This window comes from Anopheles cruzii, chromosome X (assembly GCF_943734635.1).
Source record: "Anopheles cruzii chromosome X, idAnoCruzAS_RS32_06, whole genome shotgun sequence".
Classification (NCBI taxonomy): Eukaryota; Metazoa; Arthropoda; class Insecta; order Diptera; family Culicidae; genus Anopheles; species Anopheles cruzii.
This window is the reverse complement of record NC_069143.1, coordinates 11,896,475-11,917,284: the sequence shown is the minus strand read 5'-3', so window position 1 is coordinate 11,917,284 and position 20,810 is coordinate 11,896,475. Positions and strand designations below refer to the sequence as shown.

Sequence of the window (20,810 nt, the reverse complement as noted above, 5' to 3'; positions counted from 1 at the left end):
GCCGTCCCGACGGAAGGTCCTTGTGATACCTAGTCCTGGATGGACTGTTCGTTAAAATACAATACGCGAGATGGACCATAAACCAACACAATATACCAAGTGCATCCTTCTTAGTCAAGGTGACCCTGGGTCGTCGATCGTGATGTGTTCGTTTAACGTTCGGTAGAAACGTTTTATAATGAAGTGTTGGCTGTGAAAAGTGGACAGCCTGTGTGTGTTTTTTTTTCTAATGTTCCCGATGCGAGAAAACCTCCTCCTTATGCTCCGCCGCCACTGGTTAGCTAGTACAGGGGGCGTGGGGCAAGGGATGCAATTCATCGTCCTTTAATTAGTGTTATTGTGTAATGCAAAGCATTGCAACGTTTAGCTTTATCGTAGAACGCAAAAAAAAAACGGAATCGCTAATCATTCGTTGGTGATTGCTATCCAAAGCCCATCCATAGCCTTTCTATGAAATCGATCAAGGTCGATTGCAATGAGAAATCTCGTACAGCGAAAGGTTGATGCAATTATGATTATACTACATTGCAAACCAAGCAACCAATCAACATCCCAATAAAAAAAAATCGTAAACAACACGTAGGTCTTTACGACTATAAATGTAGCATTCGGTCTCCCTGGGTCCACTTTCGCATTGGCAATGGTTTTAAACTCGAGTTTTGCTTCAATATGATGCAGATCGCATACATAGCGGGGACGATGACCGCGAGCCAACGGCAAAGGATCAGGAAGATGGTTTCATGATCCTACCACCATCGTGTGTGTGATGCCAAAATTTAAAATGTCCGATTCTTTTCAAGAATTCGTCCATCGTTGTACAGGGTTGAATGGTGTGCTGTGGTGGTATTTATTGGGCTCGTTAGTTCACGAAAAGAGACTGTACAAAAGGGACTACGATGTCTTACACTGAGCTGGAGAGTGGTTACCACAGCCTTAAGCAGGCTTCATCCAGTGATGGAGAAGGCGGTGCAATTCAAGCTACCTCCGGCCGGCCCGGATTCTACGTTGGCGATGAGGTTAGTCATTCATGATGTACTGGATTTTCTTTTGTTAACATGTCTGGGTTGGGAAACTGTCATACACAACATGGATTGCAGAACGTGAATGAATACATAGTGAGTACATAGTGTGTAGTAAATGCTTATTATTTGCAATTAATTACTTAAGTAGTGGTTGGTTCATTTTCCCAGCAACTTAGTCTAACTTAACAAAACAGGCACTGTAGCCGTCAGTGCCAGCTCAGTGCCTCAGAGAATGGCTGACAACTCGATCGTGCGATCTTGCTGCACCGAACACACCCCGACAGCGGACTGGGGATCTTAGAGGAACGGACTGGGCAACTGGGAAGGGGTGATGGACCCCCGACTGAACAAAGCTTGATAACTGAAGTCAGTTGCTCGGTTCTATAGGCTCTTCTCCCCTACACCCCTTTGAACACGCCTTAGCAGTACAGAGCGATAACACATTTTACGAATATCCATCTTCTGGTTGGGTATACTAGCCTGGAGGGATCGGGCGGTGTCGGCAACGAGCTCCCCTCTAAAGGTCAGTTACAAAAAGCAGCAAAAAAAATGTCGTTGTAATAATAATAATAGGCCACTGTGTACATTCTTAATTGCTACCTAATGCTTTCAGCAGCCCCTTACGCTTACGCTTACGCTCAGACTTTAACTACGCAAGGTGCGACGGTGCTACTAACTGACTTTGACGATAACAATGTTGGCGCAATAGCAGACAGGAGACAGGTAGACTACACGGAGTACAATCCTGATACACCGTGTCATCACTCTCTTCATCGGTCTGATAAGCATTTATGTAGATGTAGACGAATCAAGCACATGCTCCCAGCTGATACGCTGTACGTTGTTTCGTTGGTTTGCCGCTCCAACACAAAAACAACCCCTAACCAGCAGATCAGTGTTTATTTATCATTGGCCCTGGCTGGGCCTGCGATATGCCCCATATAGGCCGCCGAGAGGTGTGCATCGTTGGTGCGCAGTACGGTCCAGAAAAATTCAAACTGCTACCAAAACAGACAGTCTCCTCTCATACGCCGAATCGTGAGCAGGTTGGGCGTGCATCGTCACTCTGCGCTTACGCAAACTGCGTGCTTGTTTCGCGTGCGTGCGTGCCTGTTTCACAGATTTATCTTTCTCACGCTTCCATCCGCTGTGTTACCTTGCGGTAAGGGACTTGCTTTGCGAGTGCTGGAAAATCATCTTCAGTCTGCAATCAAGGTTTTCTTCACGCCGCATAAAACGAGGAAGCTGTTTTCCCTAATGTCCTATGGAGTCACCTACGTAGTTTAATGCCTTCAAGGTTGCGTGTATGAAGTGCGTGTATATGTGTAAAATTGTCGATCGTCAAGGGCGTCAAGCCATCCTTTCGCATCCGTCTAATGCAAGATAAGATAATCGACCGGGCCCACTAAAGTATACAGTTCGCGTGTGTGTTCCCAGCAATGCAATAACATGGTCAAGTAATTAGTTGGAACTGGACATGGTTTTCGTCCAGGCACACATTAGAGCAGCAGCTTGAAAGTGGCTAAGTTTTCACCCCCTATTACCTAATCGGAATCATGATTTTTTGGCCATTAATCAGCAGCTGAGTCAGGATTCGGCTCACATTGATTCTTCCAGTCGACTTCCAGGGTTGTTGGCGCAACGTGATCTCGAGTGAACTGGTAGAAATTCATACCCATACAGTCCACACTCGCTGTATGGTGTCTTAAAGTCGTTTCCACGTCTTATCATCTCTCGTTCGAGCGCTTGTTAGCGCTCTGCATAGCCTAGGCTTGTTCTTTGGTCTTCGGTTGTTGATGTCAATTAGAGTGTGCTAAATACATCCATGTGCGTCAGCACTTGAGACTCGAAATACTCACGTTGCCCGTAGGCAGAATGTTTCTAAATTTTCACCACAGAGACACACAATTTAGCGGCATTGGTAGCCGTGTGCTTGAAAAGCGCTTTTCGAGAAACACGTTGGAATACACCGATATCCACACATTATTTCGTTACCACCGATCGGCACCTTGAACCTGCATCTTGGCCTCACTCAACTCGACTCGTGGACAGGTTCGATCGCAAATATTTCGTGCCCAATCGGATTTGATATCGAGTGTTCGGCGCATCTTCAATGGGTGTCTAATTATAGCTGGTAGCCGTTTGAATGAAATGCAGCTCACGAATCGGTTACTTTCTCCTAACCTAAATGCACCAAAAAGATAGTTCAACTAAAGTGCGAAAAACATTTGGCGAGGTCGTGGGTCGTAGAGTTATTACTGTACCGGTTTTTTGGTGGTGGTGCAAAAACGAAGCGTTGGTTTCTGAGCGCAAGATTTGTGCATCAACACCAATGGAAAGTTGTCCACTCAAGTTTGAGGCACTGTCAAACTTAAGAACAGACGGCTTTCAGGCACCGAAACCGATGAACCCGGTCCAGCGGGCAGACGGATGATCTACGGACGAGTCACTTCCGAAGGGTCAAATAGTTGAACAGTTTTATCAAGTAACTTTGCAAGACATAACTTAACAAAAAAAACAACTCTTGGTGGATGAAAAAGTAGTGGGACGGTTCCACAGGCACGGTGTGTATGTTTCCCGCCAAACAACCCAACAAATAGTGACACGTTCGAGTCCGAAGATTGTGTGTGCGTTATTGTCGTCGGCCTGCGTGGTGCGAAGTGATTGTAGTTCTCCTGGAGCTGAATGGAATGGTCATGGCTACGGGACTGGTGGCGCCTGGCAAAGTTCCGCCGTGGAAGGCGCACCGATGGACACCTGCGGCATTTACAGCAGCATCGGTTACGGCGAAGCACGCCAAGCTCTTCCGAATCCTCATCCCCGCCACCGTCGACAGTGGCTAGCGGCGACCTGCAGTCTCCGGCGGTCGATCTTGAAGCAGGATCGGTGAGGCAACCAGGCTGCCGACGGATTCGCCTGCGGCACGATTCTACGCCGGAAAATCAAGCTGAACGAACTTATGCCGAGACGTCCGTAGTCCTTGAGGACGGTGTGTTGGCTGCGGATCGGTATGCCGATGCCGGTTCCGGAATCATGTACGCGAGCGATAGCGAAACCGAAAATGAAACGGTTGACAACGACGAGTACTGCGGCTGTGATGAATGCATCAATGTATGCTGAGTTTTTGTATTTTTTTTTATATTTTCTTTCTTCTATTTTTAAGCAACGATTCATTCAGTGAACGTGCACACTTTTCATGGATAAATCTTGTGCTTATGGCTTGCCTTGCAATGCAAGTGGTAAACCGGGGCTGATTTGCATCAATTAGTTTTGCGCTTGTTAGACAACTGAAATTCGCTGAACTTTCTTCAGTGGGTATCAATGTAGTGTCTAATCGCGTAAAAAAAGATGCCAGCTATTTATGGAGTAATATGAAAGGATAACATGCAGTTTTCTCACTTGCCACACGCGTTGTTGCTTACAAGCTTCCGTTTTCCGTTTTTCTTTTCATGCTCGTAGGGCGATCTCGAACCGACTGATGGGCTCGATTCAGACGAATCGTCCAACTCCGGCAAGCAGGTCGTGGTGGCCGTATGTGCCATGTCAAAGAAGTCGCAGTCCAAACCGATGAAGGAGATATTGACGCGCCTGCAGGAGTTTGAGTACATCCGTATGGTGGTGCTGGGCGAAGAGATTATTCTCAATGAGCCGGTCGACCGCTGGCCGCAGTGCGACTGTCTGATCTCGTTCCATTCAAAGGGTTTCCCGCTCGACAAAGCTATCCAGTACGCTCAGCTGCGTCAGCCTTACGTTATCAACAATCTTCACATGCAGTTTGACATACAGGTCGGTATAATGGATTAAATGAAAAAAAAAATCTGTCGTAGTAGGTCTGTGGTGTGATTGTTATAGTTCTTGGGTTGGTGTATAAAATCTGGGATTTAAAAAAAACAAAATCTGTAATCAGGACCGTCGCCGTGTCTATGCAATCCTTGAACACGAAGGCATCGAAATACCGCGCTATGCCGTACTCGATCGCGATTCTCTAGATCCAAAACGTAAGTAAAACAACTCTTCTAATAGTATGTGTGAATGCTTAATATCAGTATCGAAACTCTTCATCGTATCTGGCAGAGCACGAGCTGGTCGAGTCGGAGGATCACGTCGAGGTGAATGGCATTGTTTTCAACAAACCGTTCGTCGAGAAACCGGTCTCGGCAGAGGATCACAATATTTACATCTACTACCCGACATCGGCTGGTGGTGGCAGTCAACGACTATTTCGCAAAATTGGCAGTCGCAGCAGCGTTTACTCGCCCGAGTCTCGCGTCCGAAAGACGGGATCTTTCATTTACGAAGACTTTATGCCCACTGACGGTACGGATGTGAAGGTGTACACGGTCGGCCCGGACTATGCGCATGCCGAAGCGAGAAAGAGCCCAGCTTTGGATGGGAAGGTTGAACGGGACAGCGATGGCAAAGAGATTCGATACCCTGTGATCCTGGGCAACGCGGAAAAGCTGATCTCGCGCAAGGTATGTCTCGCGTTCAAACAAACCGTTTGTGGGTTTGATCTGCTCCGAGCCAATGGTAAATCGTTCGTGTGCGACGTGAATGGCTTTAGTTTCGTGAAAAACTCGAACAAGTATTACGATGACTGCGCAAAGATACTCGGCAACATGATACTGCGCGAGTTGGCCCCTCAGCTTCACATACCGTGGTCGGTTCCGTTTCAACTGGACGATCCGCCAATTGTACCAACAACGTTTGGCAAGATGATGGAACTACGGTGTGTAACTGCCGTCATCAGACACGGGGACCGCACCCCGAAACAGAAGATGAAGGTCGAGGTGCGTCATCAGAAGTTTTTTGAGATTTTTGAAAAGTACGACGGCTACCGATTCGGACACATCAAGCTTAAGCGGCCGAAGCAGCTCCAGGAGATCCTGGACATTGCCCGATCGTTGTTGGCGGAAATACAGACCAAGGCGGCTGATTCGGAGATTGAGGAGAAACAGAGTAAACTGGAGCAGCTCAAAAGCGTGTTGGAAATGTGAGTGTCTGTTACTTGTGTTCAATCTCCGTGGGACCCTTTAATTATTGTACCGATCTTGATATAGGTACGGACACTTTTCCGGTATCAATCGTAAAGTGCAAATGAAATATCAACCCAAGGGACGGCCGCGCGGTTCGAGCTCAGACGATGGTAAACATGATTGCAGTACGTTTTGTTTTCTTTGGTGTATTTGTTTCTTTGTCGTGCCTTTTCCCATGGTTACCATGCTATTGCATGCTGTTTTATGCTTATTATACAATGTACACACAAACATGGTACAATACAAATACAATGCTTTTTATACGAATTACACGTTTTCTTGCAAATAATCAGAAAGCGTACCAGAATTAACAGTTTGTTGTGTACATGCGTACGCATTTATACTCTTTTATACTCTGCCAGGGATCCATCAGAAGGAGATGTTGTGTATTAGAACATTTTCTATGTGTTGTGTGAGAGGATCTTTTATGGAACTTTTTTTCCAGAGCCTTGCGTAAAACGTTTGCGGAATCAGTGAAAATGATATTTGGTTGATCTCTGTTAGTCCTCTCTTCCGCTGCAATAATAATGGCAATCACTTTACATGGAAAGACGGAGGTGTGATCAGGGAATGGATGGTGCACCTCGCATGTGCAATTGTTGCAGCAAACAGGCACGGAGCATTGAGCTACTTTGCTCCTTTTGGGACATTTTTTCTTCTTTATTGCAAAATGTCTGTGTGTGGCCAAAGCATAGGCATTTGGCGTACAACATGGGTTTTTGGGGGTAGTATGTCCTCACGCAGGTTTATTGTGCTTTGAAGCACATCTTATTATATTACGCCTCATGTGTCGTTTTTGTTTTGAATTGCATGTATAAATTGTTTGTATGACTGCTATACCTTATACTAGAGGATAAAAAATGAACATTTTTCGTGTACTTGCTTTTCGTCAATAGCAGATGTACCGAAAGAACCTTCACTGGTGCTGATCCTCAAGTGGGGTGGTGAATTGACACCGGCCGGCCGCATCCAGGCAGAAGAAATGGGCCGTATCTTTCGGTGCATGTATCCAGGGGGCCAGAGCCGGCAGCCAGGCGTAAGCGAAGGACCCGGAACGCAGGGACTTGGTTTGCTCCGGCTGCACTCAACCTTTCGGCATGACCTCAAGATCTACGCTTCAGACGAGGGTCGCGTCCAGATGACAGCAGCAGCTTTCGCCAAGGGTTTGCTAGCGCTCGAGGGTGAGTTAACGCCGATTCTGGTGCAGATGGTGAAGAGCGCCAACACGAACGGATTGCTCGACAATGATTGTGATTCGAGCAAGTACCAGAACATGGCCAAGTCACGCCTCCACGAGCTTATGCAGACTGATCGCGAGTTTACGTCCGAAGATCGGACCGCCATCAATCCAGGTAACGCGATCAGCATCAACCTGGCAATGAATTTCGTGAAGAACCCGGTACAATGCTGCTCCCACGTCCACTCGCTGATTCGTTCGCTGATGGCGGTCGTGGCGGTGAAGCGAGATGATCCGAAAACACGCGACGCGACGTTGTATCATGGCGAAACGTGGGAGTTGATGGGCCGCCGCTGGGGAAAGATCGAGAAGGATTTCTGTACCAAAAGCAAGAGCTACGACATCTCGAAAATACCGGATATCTACGATTGCATCAAATACGACTTGCAACACAACCAGCACACCCTTCAGTTCGATTTGGCCGAAGAGCTATACATTTCAGCCAAATACTTGGCAGACATAGTTATACCGCAGGAGTACGGATTGACGATGCACGAAAAGTTAACTATCGGCCAGGGAATCTGTACGCCATTGCTGAAAAAAATTCGAGCCGATCTACAGCGCAACATTGAGGAGGTTGGCGGGAACGAGAGTGTCAATCGACTGAACCCCCGCTACAGCTATGGCGTATCGAGTCCGGGTCGGCACGTGAGAACGAGACTATATTTCACGAGCGAAAGTCACGTGCACTCACTGCTAACGGTACTCCGACACGGCGGACTGCTTAATATGAACACTGACGAGCAATGGCGCCGAGCGATGGAGTACGTATCGATGGTGTCGGAACTGAACTATATGTCGCAGATAGTCATCATGCTGTACGAAGACCCAATGAAGGATCCTAGCTCAGAAGAGCGTTTCCATGTGGAGCTTCATTTCAGCCCAGGCGTTAATTGCTGTGTACAAAAAAATTTACCACCCGGCCCTGGGTTTCGTCCGCACAGTCGCAACGATTCTGTCACCTCGAAGAATGCAGTAAGTTCACGTGATACCTTCTGGTTTTAGATTGAGAGAAAACCTAACCTAACGATAGAGCTTTGTTGATAAGTATTAGGCAAAACAAAAAGTGAACAAAACAGAACAATGTGAAAAATCAAAAAGAAAAGTTATTTAATACGGTGGTCATATGCTAATTTGTTTTTTTTTTAAGTTTATCCTTCACGCGGAATGGACAGTGATGGCTTCATACAATGAATCTTTGCTTATTTTTACAGAGCGGTGATGAAGATTCAACGTCGCGTATCGACGAAGAGAACGACACGGAGGAAGAGTGTTCGGTTTCAAACAGTGTCTTGCTACATCAAACTTTATCGAAGACGATATTCTGGGATGGAACAAAGGTCAGGAAATACCAATAACATTTTACAGCACCGAGTACCTTTGAAAACGAACTTTTTTCTAAATATACACTGATTACTTGTAGGCCCAATCGGAAGTGGGAGGTCAGACCGTCGGTATGGTGATGAAGGAACGCCGAACGCGCAAGGTGAAATCATCCTCTCCGATCCCGATTGGCTCGTGCCACACTGTGTCTGGGCACGAGGCAATGGATCTTGCGAAGCGCCTAAGCGAGGAACTTGCAGTGCAGCAGCAACAGCAACATAATCAAAACGGCTCATGCGGAATGTTTGGTGGGATAGGCGGGCAACAACAACGTGCCCTCAGTCCGGATACCGAGCCTCGGGCTCGTTCCTTCGAACATGAGCAGTCCGCGTCGCACGATCATCACCATCACCATGTCTGCGCAAAGAGTTCTACCCGCCGTGCGAAAGGTAATTTGATGAGTTTCTCTTCCGGGAGTTATGGAATGTTTTTTGAAAATCAATATTACAAATTGTTCGGAAAGTTCTAATAGGGTTGTACAGGCATTGCAGTAATGTTTCATCCCTTTTTTTTATTTTCGGGAAACGTTTGTATGATCTGCCTGACTGGGAATAAAATTAAACAGCAAAAGAGCATCACTTACATTGTTGCACGCACGGACACGGAGAACGTTCGGAACTTAACCATCACACAGGTAATGGAGCAGGTTTCCTTCGCTTTCTTTACTCTGCAATTCTTTATTTTAACATTTTCACTTTGAAGGGTTCTCAGCTCGTTATTTTTCTAAGGGAGTTCTTTCTAGACTTCTTCTCTTGACATCTTTTGTGATGACATTTTGGGATCTGTGGCATTGGTTTTTTTTTATTTTCTAGAAAAAAAAACTGCATGTATAGATTGCCAGCAATGAGACCGAGACGAGAGATAAATTATTTCAAGAAAAGTTGGATAAGCATTCCGTGTTAAATAAGGGTTTAAGAATTTCAAACGTTTCTGCCATATTTCTCATTAGCTCTTACCAGTTATGTTGAGTTTTGTGAGGAATGTATAATTTAGTTTTATTTTGTAATATAGTTTTTTTTAGGGAAACATACTTGTAACGGATCTCATTATTTTCAATTCCTAATAGTATCCTATTTTTTGTGATGAAACCATCTTCGTGCCACAACTGTTGAATCAAATCCCGTTTGGCATATGTTTTAAGGTGCTTGCTACACGATTTTCTATACAATTTTCAAGAAGGTATCAAAGCTAGTCAAGAAAACATTTCTCTAACCTAACCATGGTTGTTTTTTTTACAAAAAAACCCGGTGGAACACAAAATGTTCATTGAAATATCTAGCGGTTTTCTACTGTGGTTGCCCTTGGTGCAGTGCGGCACCATTTCACTTGTATATCATTTCCTTTTCTGGCATTCCTTTATACTAACTCCTGGTTTGCGATATGCTTTAATTAGATGTGGTGCTAAAGTTACAACTATGTAAATGTAACATAAGCCGCTTAGCTACAAGGTAGGGTTTTTGTAATTTCGCAACATCGATATTAGGATTTTGAAGTGTTGAAATTTCCACCCTCTTTGTTATCATGAGTCACGGTTTTTTTTATATCTGATTATAACATAAACATCAGCAGCAGCGGCGCTTGCACATTAGTGTTTTCAATGTTTTGGCCCTCCAGCCGGCCGACAGTTCTAGGTTAATCGAAGCCAGCATTTAAAGAAATTCGAATACTTCAAACATATTAGATTAAAAGACAGCTTAGTGGAACGAACTGGACCCTATCTATTAAATGACATTTGTATTAACTATTTTAACACAAACACACGACGAGCTCATACACGTTACTTATACATTGGTATTAGCATTGGGAATGCCAATTCCTCTAGGGAGTAAATGTGTGTCATCGATTTTTCCGTGGACTAACTTTTTTCCACAATTTTTCATGGATACTGTCTGAAAGAAGGTTATTCTTCATTTCATGAATAAACAAACATTCTTTAAATAAAGATCATAAATACGTCCTTAAAAATGTACACAAATTATACCAAATTGTACCAAATTTACCTGTGTCTGCCTCCTTCATGCACTCAGCTTACTGTTGATATATGTGTGAAATGTACAAAAAGGATGTCAAATGCTGGTTTAGTTTAAATTAGATTGGTTTTTTTATATTATATGTTGGACTATTTCAATTAAGTTTAATTAAGTTTAATTAGACTCTAGACTCTCACCTGGTACAACATGTGTTTCGAAGCATAAACGAATTGAAAATAACGAGAGCGCGATATGAGAACGTTTAACGTAATTATTATTCATCCAAAGTTCCACTCTTCCAGCTGCGTTTCACTATCGTTCATGGTCTTGCATTTCGATCACATAAAATTAAATCTAGGAGATTTCAATACTTACGGTGCTACGGTGCTTCCCGTGTAGGCGAAAACTATATCTGATCACCGTTTTCCGGTTTTCCGACACAATGGCAAATGAGTTCGAAGCATTTTATTTTGGATACATTTAATTGCGCATACAATGAATTTAGATTCATATTAAAATTGTGTTCTTTACAAGTAAAATAATTAATTTTCATGTGAGAGTGAGAAATTATAAGCATAATCAAGTAGCGTACCATTTACTAATTCAAAAATATGTTTACCAACTTCATGTAAAGCGCTGATGAATCAAGCCTGTTTTCGATTAAGCCGGTTTTGAATTGCAACACATTTAACCCTCTAACCTATCCGATCTGATTTAAGCAGCAACATATAAACAAAAAACAAAGCAAACTAAACTCATCTGGCCGGCAGTTGATCCGTGTCCTCGGTTGATGGGCAATCGTCGTTAGCTCGGCCCTCGAAGCAACATGAGAGAATGTCTTTCAGTCAGGCGATGAAGATTTTCTTTTCTGGTTTTTGGTGGAATCTTTTTGTTTCAACTAATGGTCCAATTTCCGGCCGTGTAATCTCGGGTCAACATCCTTCCTTCCTTCCTTAACTTATTTCGGTGCGCAATTTTGCAATAGGTTGCGATACCAAACTGACCTTCTTCTTTTGTTGTTAACAACCTTGTTGGTGCTGGGATTAGAAACTGCTTCATCACCGGTGTGCTACGGCACACAAACGCTTGTTAACCCACACGCCCCCATGCACACACGTTTCCTTCACCGAGCTATGCCCGAATCAGACGACTCCTACACCTTAACAAGCTTGTTTCATTCGCATTCAATTTTCCACCATGTACTTCAACCGCGCGCTACACCGTGTCCTTTTCATGGTCCAATCTCTATTCCTGGTTTGGAGTGATCCCCATTTGCAGTATGATGGATACCGTTACTCACCACTTTTATTGAAAACGTTTACTACGTTTCACATCTCGTTTTCATGGTATCCCACAACAAATCAATCAACAATCCCAGTATGCCAGAACCGTGCATTGTGCCTAGCTTCATTGGGATAGTTGTCTTAGGACAACAAAGACAATGACAACACTAAGACGACGAATCGCTTCTGTTTTTTTTTCTGATAAATCCTTTTTCGACAATTCACGAACGCCCTTTGAATAGGAATGTTACGCTTCACATCGCCGTATTTCATTTAACCGGGCTCGGTTTTGTCAACATAGTACACATGTGTGGTTGGTACAGTGAAGTATTGCTGAAGTTAATAGCAATAGTTAATGTCGAAGTCAGTATGTTGTGTAATGTGTCTGTGTGTGTTTGTATGTGTCCACAATGCCATTATTTACTTCTATTTTTTCGTCTTTTATGTTTCTTTTGCTTTGGTACATAATTTTCTCGATTCGACATTGTTGCTTTTATACCGGTTTGTCATGTAGTTTCAATTTAGTTATTTAACTTTGTTCACAATTTATCACGATTACACGTTCCTGGGTTATAACTTGGAAAAGTGCAACGACCAGAATGTACGTAAAGTATGCCCTCCGTTGTGCCCACCGTCGTGGTTTGCACTGAATATCTGACTGTATGTGGAAGATATTGGAATATTTAAAAATATAAAAGCAAAACACTTTAATTCTATAAAGCCGATCTTCTTTTTTCCATTAGGTTATTTAAGATTTGTCGAACAATGAAGAATATCTGTTTCCACGCCTTTATCTCGTACTCTGGTTTTTTTCCTTTCTTCTTTTCTTTATTCTACTCTTTTTTTTCTCTGTTGTATTTACTCGTCCCATGCGCACACAAAAACCATGCTTCGTCTAATTCTTCGCTAATTCTTGTGTGGAATATGTCGATTTTGGTTTCCGTTGATTTTCTTGTGTTTGTTTTGAGTTTTCTCATGTGGTTCGTGTTGCTGTATCAATTGTTTGCTCTCTATTTGCTCGGAGTGGATAAACGAAACATTAACAAACACATGCGCATATACACTGCGGAAACCACCAACCAACCAACCAACCATAACACTATTGTGCTCTCCGCCCTGGACAATATTCGGTCAATGTGGCCCGCTTCGCCGTGCTGTTTTTCGTTTGATTTTCTTCGTTTGATGGCTGTGGCTATTTGGCGATTTGTTTCGCGCTGTATGTTGGAATGAGGTGTCCGATTTCATTGTGCTGTTCTTGGTTTGCGTTACGCACGCACCACGAACAACTTGCTTCCCTCGCTTTGAACAATTCGAACAATAATGCTGTTTAATATCGCGCATAACGCTTGTGTCGGTGCATTTCAACATACGTCGGTGCATTACGTCCCTGTGCTTGGAGTGCTTTGTGTAAATTTAATTTCTGGATGTAAACACTTGCAAGTTTTCTTTTTTTGTGATTTATGTGACACTCGTCGGTGGTTCCGTTGCTGTTGTCGTGTCGACCTCACAGTGCGATTAAACGAGAGCGTACTACAGAATGCCCAGACACCGGAACCAGAGAAGCCTTGCGCCATTGCACGAGTTCCTGGACCTACCGGAGATAGCGATGTGTTAGGGGCAAAGTGCACAGAAATCGCCACGTCCCGAGTTGATAAGAAGCGGCTGGCCGTATCCATCTCTCCGATGAAGGATGCGATAGCGCTCCGAGCGAGGGATGACCTAATGAGCGTACCCTCTATGGAAAACGCCACACTTACGGCTGCGGAAAGCAAAGCGAGGCTGTATGATCGAGATAAAACCTTGGACATCCGATTAGACCAACGAGCTGCGAGTGAGAGTACGGTAGAAAAAATACCTTCAGCTATGCTGTACACCAGACCCCTGGTTTCTTCGTACAGCTGCGACTCGATCAGTGAGTTTACGCCTCAACCGGACGAGCAGGATTTCTATGTATCCTCGTTTTCCGAATCCGAAGAAGGCGACGATAGCAGTGACAGTAACGGTAGCGAAGACTCGCGCTACTACAGCGCACTCGGACATCACGGAGAGGAGTGTCTCAGTTGCAAGCATCTTCACTGTCACCACCACCACCACCACCACTATGACCGCCACCTACTTCGTAATGGCCACACCGCCCAGTGCTTATCGTCAGAACTGCCGATGCGTTTGGCCTATCGGTACTGTCGCCACGCGCCAATCTGTCGCTCACTTTCGTACACCTTCTCGAACGAACCGGTGAAGGATATCGTATACCAGAGCCGCCCGATTACCGGAGGAAACGCGACTCAGACGGGCTTTCCTCGCATGGGTTTGGTATCGCCAATCGTCAGTCGCAGTGTGGATGAGCTATTGCATGACGATGACGTGCAGTTGGGCAACTGCTGCGCGTGTTGCAGATGGCCCGCAAGAAGGTTCTCTATCGACGACCGACAGTTGGTGAGCCGTTCGTCCAGTCCGACGATGGCGGTGGAGCCACGGCAGTTTGGGCGCACGGAAAATGCCAAGCAATTGCTGGGCGGATCACTGCTGGTGCACTATCCGATCGGTGCACGTATGCGCTACGCAAGTGATCCATCGTTGCCACTAGGGCCGGCTTGGGCGGATGATGAACCGAGTCGCGCAACCATACCACCCGATGGATCCACTGGGCTCGATTTGGTTTCGCCACAAGATGAAGCGAGCGGCGCGGTAGTTTTCATGTCCCTTACCACTCCGCCGCCGGATGATGATGTGCTGCGGTGCGATGGCAGCCGAGAGTTTGTGCATCGTTTTCGTCTGCCGTTCGACTCTGGTGCAACAGCGGAACGACCGGCAGTGTCACCGTTGGCTGCTGCCAGCGATCACGATGACGGTTCTCTGATGGGCACTAACCAGGAAGGAAACGACAATATCCCGTCCCACATTCACTGTTCGGTCCCCCCCCTAATGGTGCCGCATGCAACCAACTCTGCTCCTACTTCCGCACCGTTGACCATATCGGATGCGTCCCATACCCGGGCAAATCTTGTTGCCAGTAGTCTTGTGCCTATAACTGTGCCCTGTCGCGCAAGTAGTGTGACGTTGGTTCCTATCACCTCTATTATTACTACTTCTAGTACTACTAATACTACTACTAGAACTACTCCTATTTCTAATACTGGTACTAACCTCACTACCCGTTCTTTCGTTGACCTGTGCGTTGGCGGTGCTACTGTAGCTAACACGGCTAGTACTACTGATGTTGTTGCTACTTCTACCGGTACCAGTACCGCTAATACCATTCACGCCCTCCCACTTAGTTCCCCTGACCCGCTCTGTTTCGCTAACATTGTCCCAGTCAGTGCGAGTGTGCCGCCACCGCCGCCGCCGCCGCCGCCAGCGGTCCCTGTCGTTATTAACCGCAATTCATTTTTCCGTTGTTCGACCAAACTGTTCGTTAAATCGTATACCACAGACGGAGGTGATTGCCGAATGGCGACGTCGACGGTTACGACGACGACGGCCGCGTTGGCGGCCGCGGCCCCAGCAGCAGCACCGCTAAGGACGAACGGGAGCGACCCCAGTGTACTGGCACCATCGTCGAACAGTGGGGGCTTTGGCATCCGAGCCTCGTGCTGCTGCTCCCAGAGCGCCCACTGTCGCGACGGTGCCACCCCCGTCACCAGTGCTGCTGGCGTTGCTAGCCGCACGCCAGGTGGGGGTACCAAAACGGTAGTACCGCACGGTGGTTCGCCCAACTCGACGTCCTCTAGCCAAAGCTCGTGCGGCGGCTGCTGTTGCTGCTGCGGTTGCGACTGCTGCTATTGTGCGCCCTCGTTGGCCCTGACCGGCGCCGGGACCGGGACGACTGGGACGACAGCAACGACGGCAATCCGACGCCAGCGGCACAGCATTGCTGGCCAGATGAGCTACTTTAAAATGTTAGGTACCTTCAGCAAGAAGATGGCCACTAGCACCAACAGCCTGTTCAGCACCGCCGTGATCAGCGGCAGCTCGTCCGCCCCGAACCTGCGAGACATGATTCCCAGTACCGCGTCACCGTCTGGTAAGTCAATCATTAGGTTGGCTGGTGGTTTTGGATTCCGTTTCCGTGACAATCTTGCCAAATTAAACTGATCTAGCTATAAAATGACTATCTAGCTATAACTAGCTGGCTCTGAGAGTGCCGTCGTTACAGTTCCGGATATTATCGCGTGTGTTTCCTTTTCTTCCTTTGGGTGCACCTACACTGCACCAGGGTTCGGCGGTGTGCCACCGATTCGACCGCTAGAGACGCTGCACAACGCCCTGTCGCTACGGCAACTCGATACTTTCCTGGACCGCATGACGGTGACATCGTTGTTCAAAACGCCAGCTTCCTCACCTCCACCGAAGCACCCCGTCTGTCAGCCGATGGCCGAATTGCAGCGGAATACGGCGGCGCCCACATCATTGGCGGGTCTGGCACGTAGCATTGTGCCCGAGCAAACGACGGGCCGTAGTAGCGAACTGCTGGCAGATAAGCGCATCGCTACAGCTTCTCTTAGTACACCGAACGACATGGTGGAGCCAGTGGTTCGTCAGGCCAACGCAGAACTCCCGTCGGCGAAACCGGTGACAGACGACCCCTGCACTTCCGTTCCGGTAGTCTCCAGCTCGACGGCACCGTGCCCGCGTCCAGCAGGATCGTTGACTGCGGCGGATGGAACTGCCGTCGGAAATGGCGCTGCTTCTGGAGCATCGCAAAGTAAGTGCGGCGTCAGTTGGTAGTGCCTGGCATGGTGTTGTGGCATGCGTTATCGCTTTAAATGTTGTAACTTCTTCACGATCGTTTTGTCACAAACTAGACGATTCACGTCCCATCTTTCAAATAAGTCAAAGTGTCACGGGCCACCGGCCTATTGCGCCCCGTGTAATTATGCTATCAGCTCGTATCCATTATGAGTCGAGCCTATTATGAGTTTAGCCTATTTGTTAAGCCCGAGCCTATTATGAGTTAATAATGAGTTCTCTGTCTTTCTTCCGGTATACTCGATGGATAAAACGCCAAACCGATACAAACCAATTAGAACGGATGGTGCGCCGTGTGATTAAAATGATTATCCCAGTTGTTATCAAAGTACTGCAATAAAATTACTTTCAGAATGGTTAAAGGTAAATCTTTAGTTCTTTTTAAACTTAGAAGAACGGACCGGGCCGTATTTATAATGGCGAAGGTTGTTGTTGTTGGTTTTCTAGAGTGCTTTCAGCTCGCTAACCCATCCTATAACAGGGACTTTTTTCTCTTGACATTAATCAATCCCATCAGCAAAAGCAAACATTTAGCGCATAGCTTAAGTTCCAGGCATGTAGGTATGCGATAAAAACAGATGTTAGGTAGTACCAGCGCTTGAAATGAGAAAATATTTATACATGTTATTCACTTCGAGAGTTGATCTCTTTGAAAGGTTTCAAAACAAGCTTCCGCGGTGAAGTTACTAATTTGGACACAGTTTGGAACTGACTTCTTTTCTAGTAGAATCCAAAATTGGGACCTATTGTACGCCTATCAAGAACTCTTTAAACAAGAAAAGAGAAATTGCACAGTTTTGGCATTTTAGTAATTTGCCAGAGTTTCAACAAAAGAGAGCAACCTTGCCAGAGAGCGCAGAAAACAGAAACTAGACATTAGGTCACTATTTCAAAACGAGAAACATAAATACCCTGCTGGAATGTATACAACTGCGATACCCATCGTGTGCTACAAACCTGATCTACAAATAACGCGTAATTTAAGTATAGTAATTATAGTTTCAATTAAAATAGTAATTATGAAAATCTTTGTGTTCGTTTATTGTATTTATGTTATCCTCTACGCTCATTGATTTGCGTTGCGTGCTAATATAGTTCGAAATTTCATTCCTTTAGAAATTGGTTTTTTTTTTTGCTTCGGCAACAACAATTACTTAATTAAACCGGCTCTGACTTTGTCCGAACATTGTGAGAATTAAATTTTTTTGGTTGTTTGTAAGAAATTCGTTCCAATAGTAATCCGGCAACCGAATGCAGAATCAATGATCGCTTAAAGCTTTATCCTTTATCGCTTTACTCTTTGGTCAGCTTTTAACCAGGTTGGTTTGTTATTTACAGAATTTGTTGGGTTTTTATTGCTTATATTCACACACATGTATTCGCTCAACATACGAGTACACGTGACTAACGTTCTTGAAAGTGTAGACCTAATTTATAATTTTACTTATTTATTTATTTATTTTACGAATGCTTTAGCATTCGTAATTCCACTTGCTTTCTGTAGAAAAATAATTTCTTATTGTTCTGTCCATTTGTATCTATGCCTATTTCCATGTCCTTGTCTATGCTAAACTAATCATTGCTCATTTATTGTCAGTTGCTAATTTCACTGTGTAATTAATGCCTCTACCGCAAACTCGGTCTATAAATCATAATCACTGACATGCATGTGTTGGGTGGCAAGGCTGGAGCGATCATTCCAGCATGACGAGTAGCATTAGCGCCTTATCGAGCGGAGGGCCTTCGTCACCTAATTTCTCGGAGTTGCCGAGCACCGATATGTCCGCCAGTATCACGAGTACCAGGTAAGAAAACTTTGGGTACAATCATCAACGAGAACAACAATACTCCAGTCACAATTGAAATAGCTGTTCTGTATCCGTCAGTGTTTGCTATCATTATCTGCGGATTTTTAATTTCCTATCATTTTTCACGATTCCCTTTCTTTGCGTTCGTCATTCGTTTCCCTTTTATTATTTGCCGTTCGCTGTTCGTTTAGCCGATTTAAAGGTCCTGCTTCAACAGCACGCCCTTGAATAGCAGCAAAAAATATAACTTTGAGCTAAACTGTTCGACTAATAGTTAATGCTAAGGTATCGGATTTTTAAATAAAACATAGGAAAGCCATGTGTACGTATAATAGCAACATGTGAATTACAAGTCGGTTTCGGTAAGGCTTCCAGTGTTCGAAATGATGTTGAAAAGACTGAACTGGACATACTGAACAAACTATACTAGAAACACTAAACCTTACTATAGTCTATGTTTTCCATAACCGTTGCCATATCTTACATAACCTTCAGCCTTCACGCAATTGGTTCTACCCACTATGATCGCGTTTTGGCACGTTCATTACCAGCCTTCGTGCTGCTTTCCTTTTGTTACGTTCTTTTGCGCATTTTCATATCATACGCACGACGTCGGTTAAAAACCATAGGGATGACATTTTGTGCGTTCGGATCAGTTGAACATTTGACAATGAAAAAAAACAGGAAACCAACTTGTTATGTTATGTTCTAACGAAATGCACAACAAATCAAACACCGATCACGCCTGCTTCCGCATGACGCAAAGTAGCAGCAGTCTCGCTGCTGCTGTGGATGGCAATAGGAGAGCGGACCAGTTGGGATGCATGCTGAACTTGTTCACCCACCCGACCAACAACCGCCACCGGTATCCTGCCACCGGTGAATCAATGGTTGCAAGCGCGTCAGGTGCCGGATTGATTTTCCCAATCGCTCTGAGCAGTTCAATAGCTGAGACGTATTCGAAAACCGAAGATGGCGTGCCGATTGGTCACGGTGTGATAGAACGGCGTGGCTCAACGCTCGATGATAACGGCGACCTGACACCGATCAGCATTTACTCTGACTGGGACAATACAGCACAGCCCACTAAATGTTCGACTAGCACGGCCAACGAACTGGTAAGATAGCTGACGCCATCGTCGGTACCGTCGTACGATCCCCGATTTACCCACCCTCTTTAATCCGTTCTCAGCAGGCCGCTATGGAAGAGGATGACGACGATGCAACGATCTCGATCGACACCTGCCTTAGTACAAGGACAACCAGCGAACAGCAGGCCACACTCGCCAGGGAGTGGCCCCCTACAGTGGCCACGCGCGGGGTGCACCAGTTTCCGCAAACGGCAGAGAAAACTGCTAATCTCGCGTTTTCCACCAACTCAGTTAGACCGCCAGGAGTTCCAGCGCGAAGGACAATGTCAGTGGGAATTTCAGCCGAATTCGCTAAAATCGAGGACAACGCAGGTGGGCCGATCCGGGGAAGCCGAATACAGCGCCAGATCAGTTTATATGAGAGAGACAGCCGTACCGAGGCGAACAATTCGACACAAGAGAGAGAGCCCCCAGTAAGGTGCCCCGGAAGCAAACCGATATTACAACTCCATATGTCCCTCGACGAGCAAAGAAAGGATCTGTCCAGCCTATCGGGCGGCGGGAGCGACCAGCAGAAGTGTTTAAGGACGCGTCAGCTACATTCCCGAGACGAGTCCGGGGAGGCTCTAACGTTAACCAGCAACGCTACCCATGCACCGGTTAACCCCGGCGCCCTCCTTATCCGCGAGGGCTTCATCGATCCACCCAGGCTAACACGCGTAACAAAAAGCTTCCACGGTAAGACGGACCATCAAACGGAACAACACCAGCAAAAGCATCGGGAGCACGGCAGGCGAACAGCGTCAATCGAGGACGGGTCGCGGTGGAGCCACATGGACGACAGTGGGGCTTCGGGTAATGTCGGATGCGGTGACAATACTCTCTTGGGTCGGTACATTACAAACTGCAACCGTCAGCAAAGTGTTGGAAGCGCAGGTAGTAGCGGTGGAGGGCTCTATCAGGGTCGCTTCACGATGCTGATCGTCCAGGAACCACCGCCGGAAAAGGCGCTTACCAATACCGGCGTGCCACTTGCTAGAGAATCCTTTTCACGTGACGATGGTGACACTTCAAAGAAGTAAATGTTATCGATTTGATCGAAGTATTGTTGAAAAATTGTATAACAATTAGTTGAAATGACAAAACCTCACGAAAACTGTTTTGACCAGTGGATGATTCCCATGGAATACTTGAGGGAATTGTGAAAATGGATAAGAAATATACGACATAA

General features: G+C 45.8%; 1 protein-coding gene across 6 annotated transcripts; it reads left to right on the top strand.

The window, feature by feature from the left end:
* Positions 1–53: 53 nt before the first annotated feature.
* LOC128270514 (inositol hexakisphosphate and diphosphoinositol-pentakisphosphate kinase) lies at positions 54–20,797 on the top strand. 6 transcript variants are annotated; one of them, XM_053007931.1, is made up of 15 exons: positions 54–119; positions 822–1,016; positions 4,482–4,808; positions 4,930–5,020; positions 5,097–6,015; positions 6,083–6,183; positions 6,958–8,270; positions 8,510–8,635; positions 8,719–9,067; positions 9,244–9,312; positions 13,442–15,955; positions 16,148–16,636; positions 18,365–18,485; positions 19,258–19,606; positions 19,681–20,797. In XM_053007931.1, exons 2-15 carry the CDS (start codon positions 897–899, stop codon positions 20,659–20,661), a joined length of 7,869 nt encoding a protein of 2,622 aa, XP_052863891.1. In that variant the 5' UTR covers positions 54–119; positions 822–896; the 3' UTR covers positions 20,662–20,797. The 6 variants fall into 6 exon arrangements, with proteins under 6 accessions (XP_052863891.1, XP_052863899.1, XP_052863914.1 ...); XM_053007939.1 differs by having other exon boundaries at positions 77–119; positions 801–1,016; positions 6,083–6,168; positions 6,955–8,270; XM_053007954.1 differs by having other exon boundaries at positions 77–119; positions 801–1,016; positions 15,365–15,955.
* Positions 20,798–20,810: the final 13 nt, after the last annotated feature.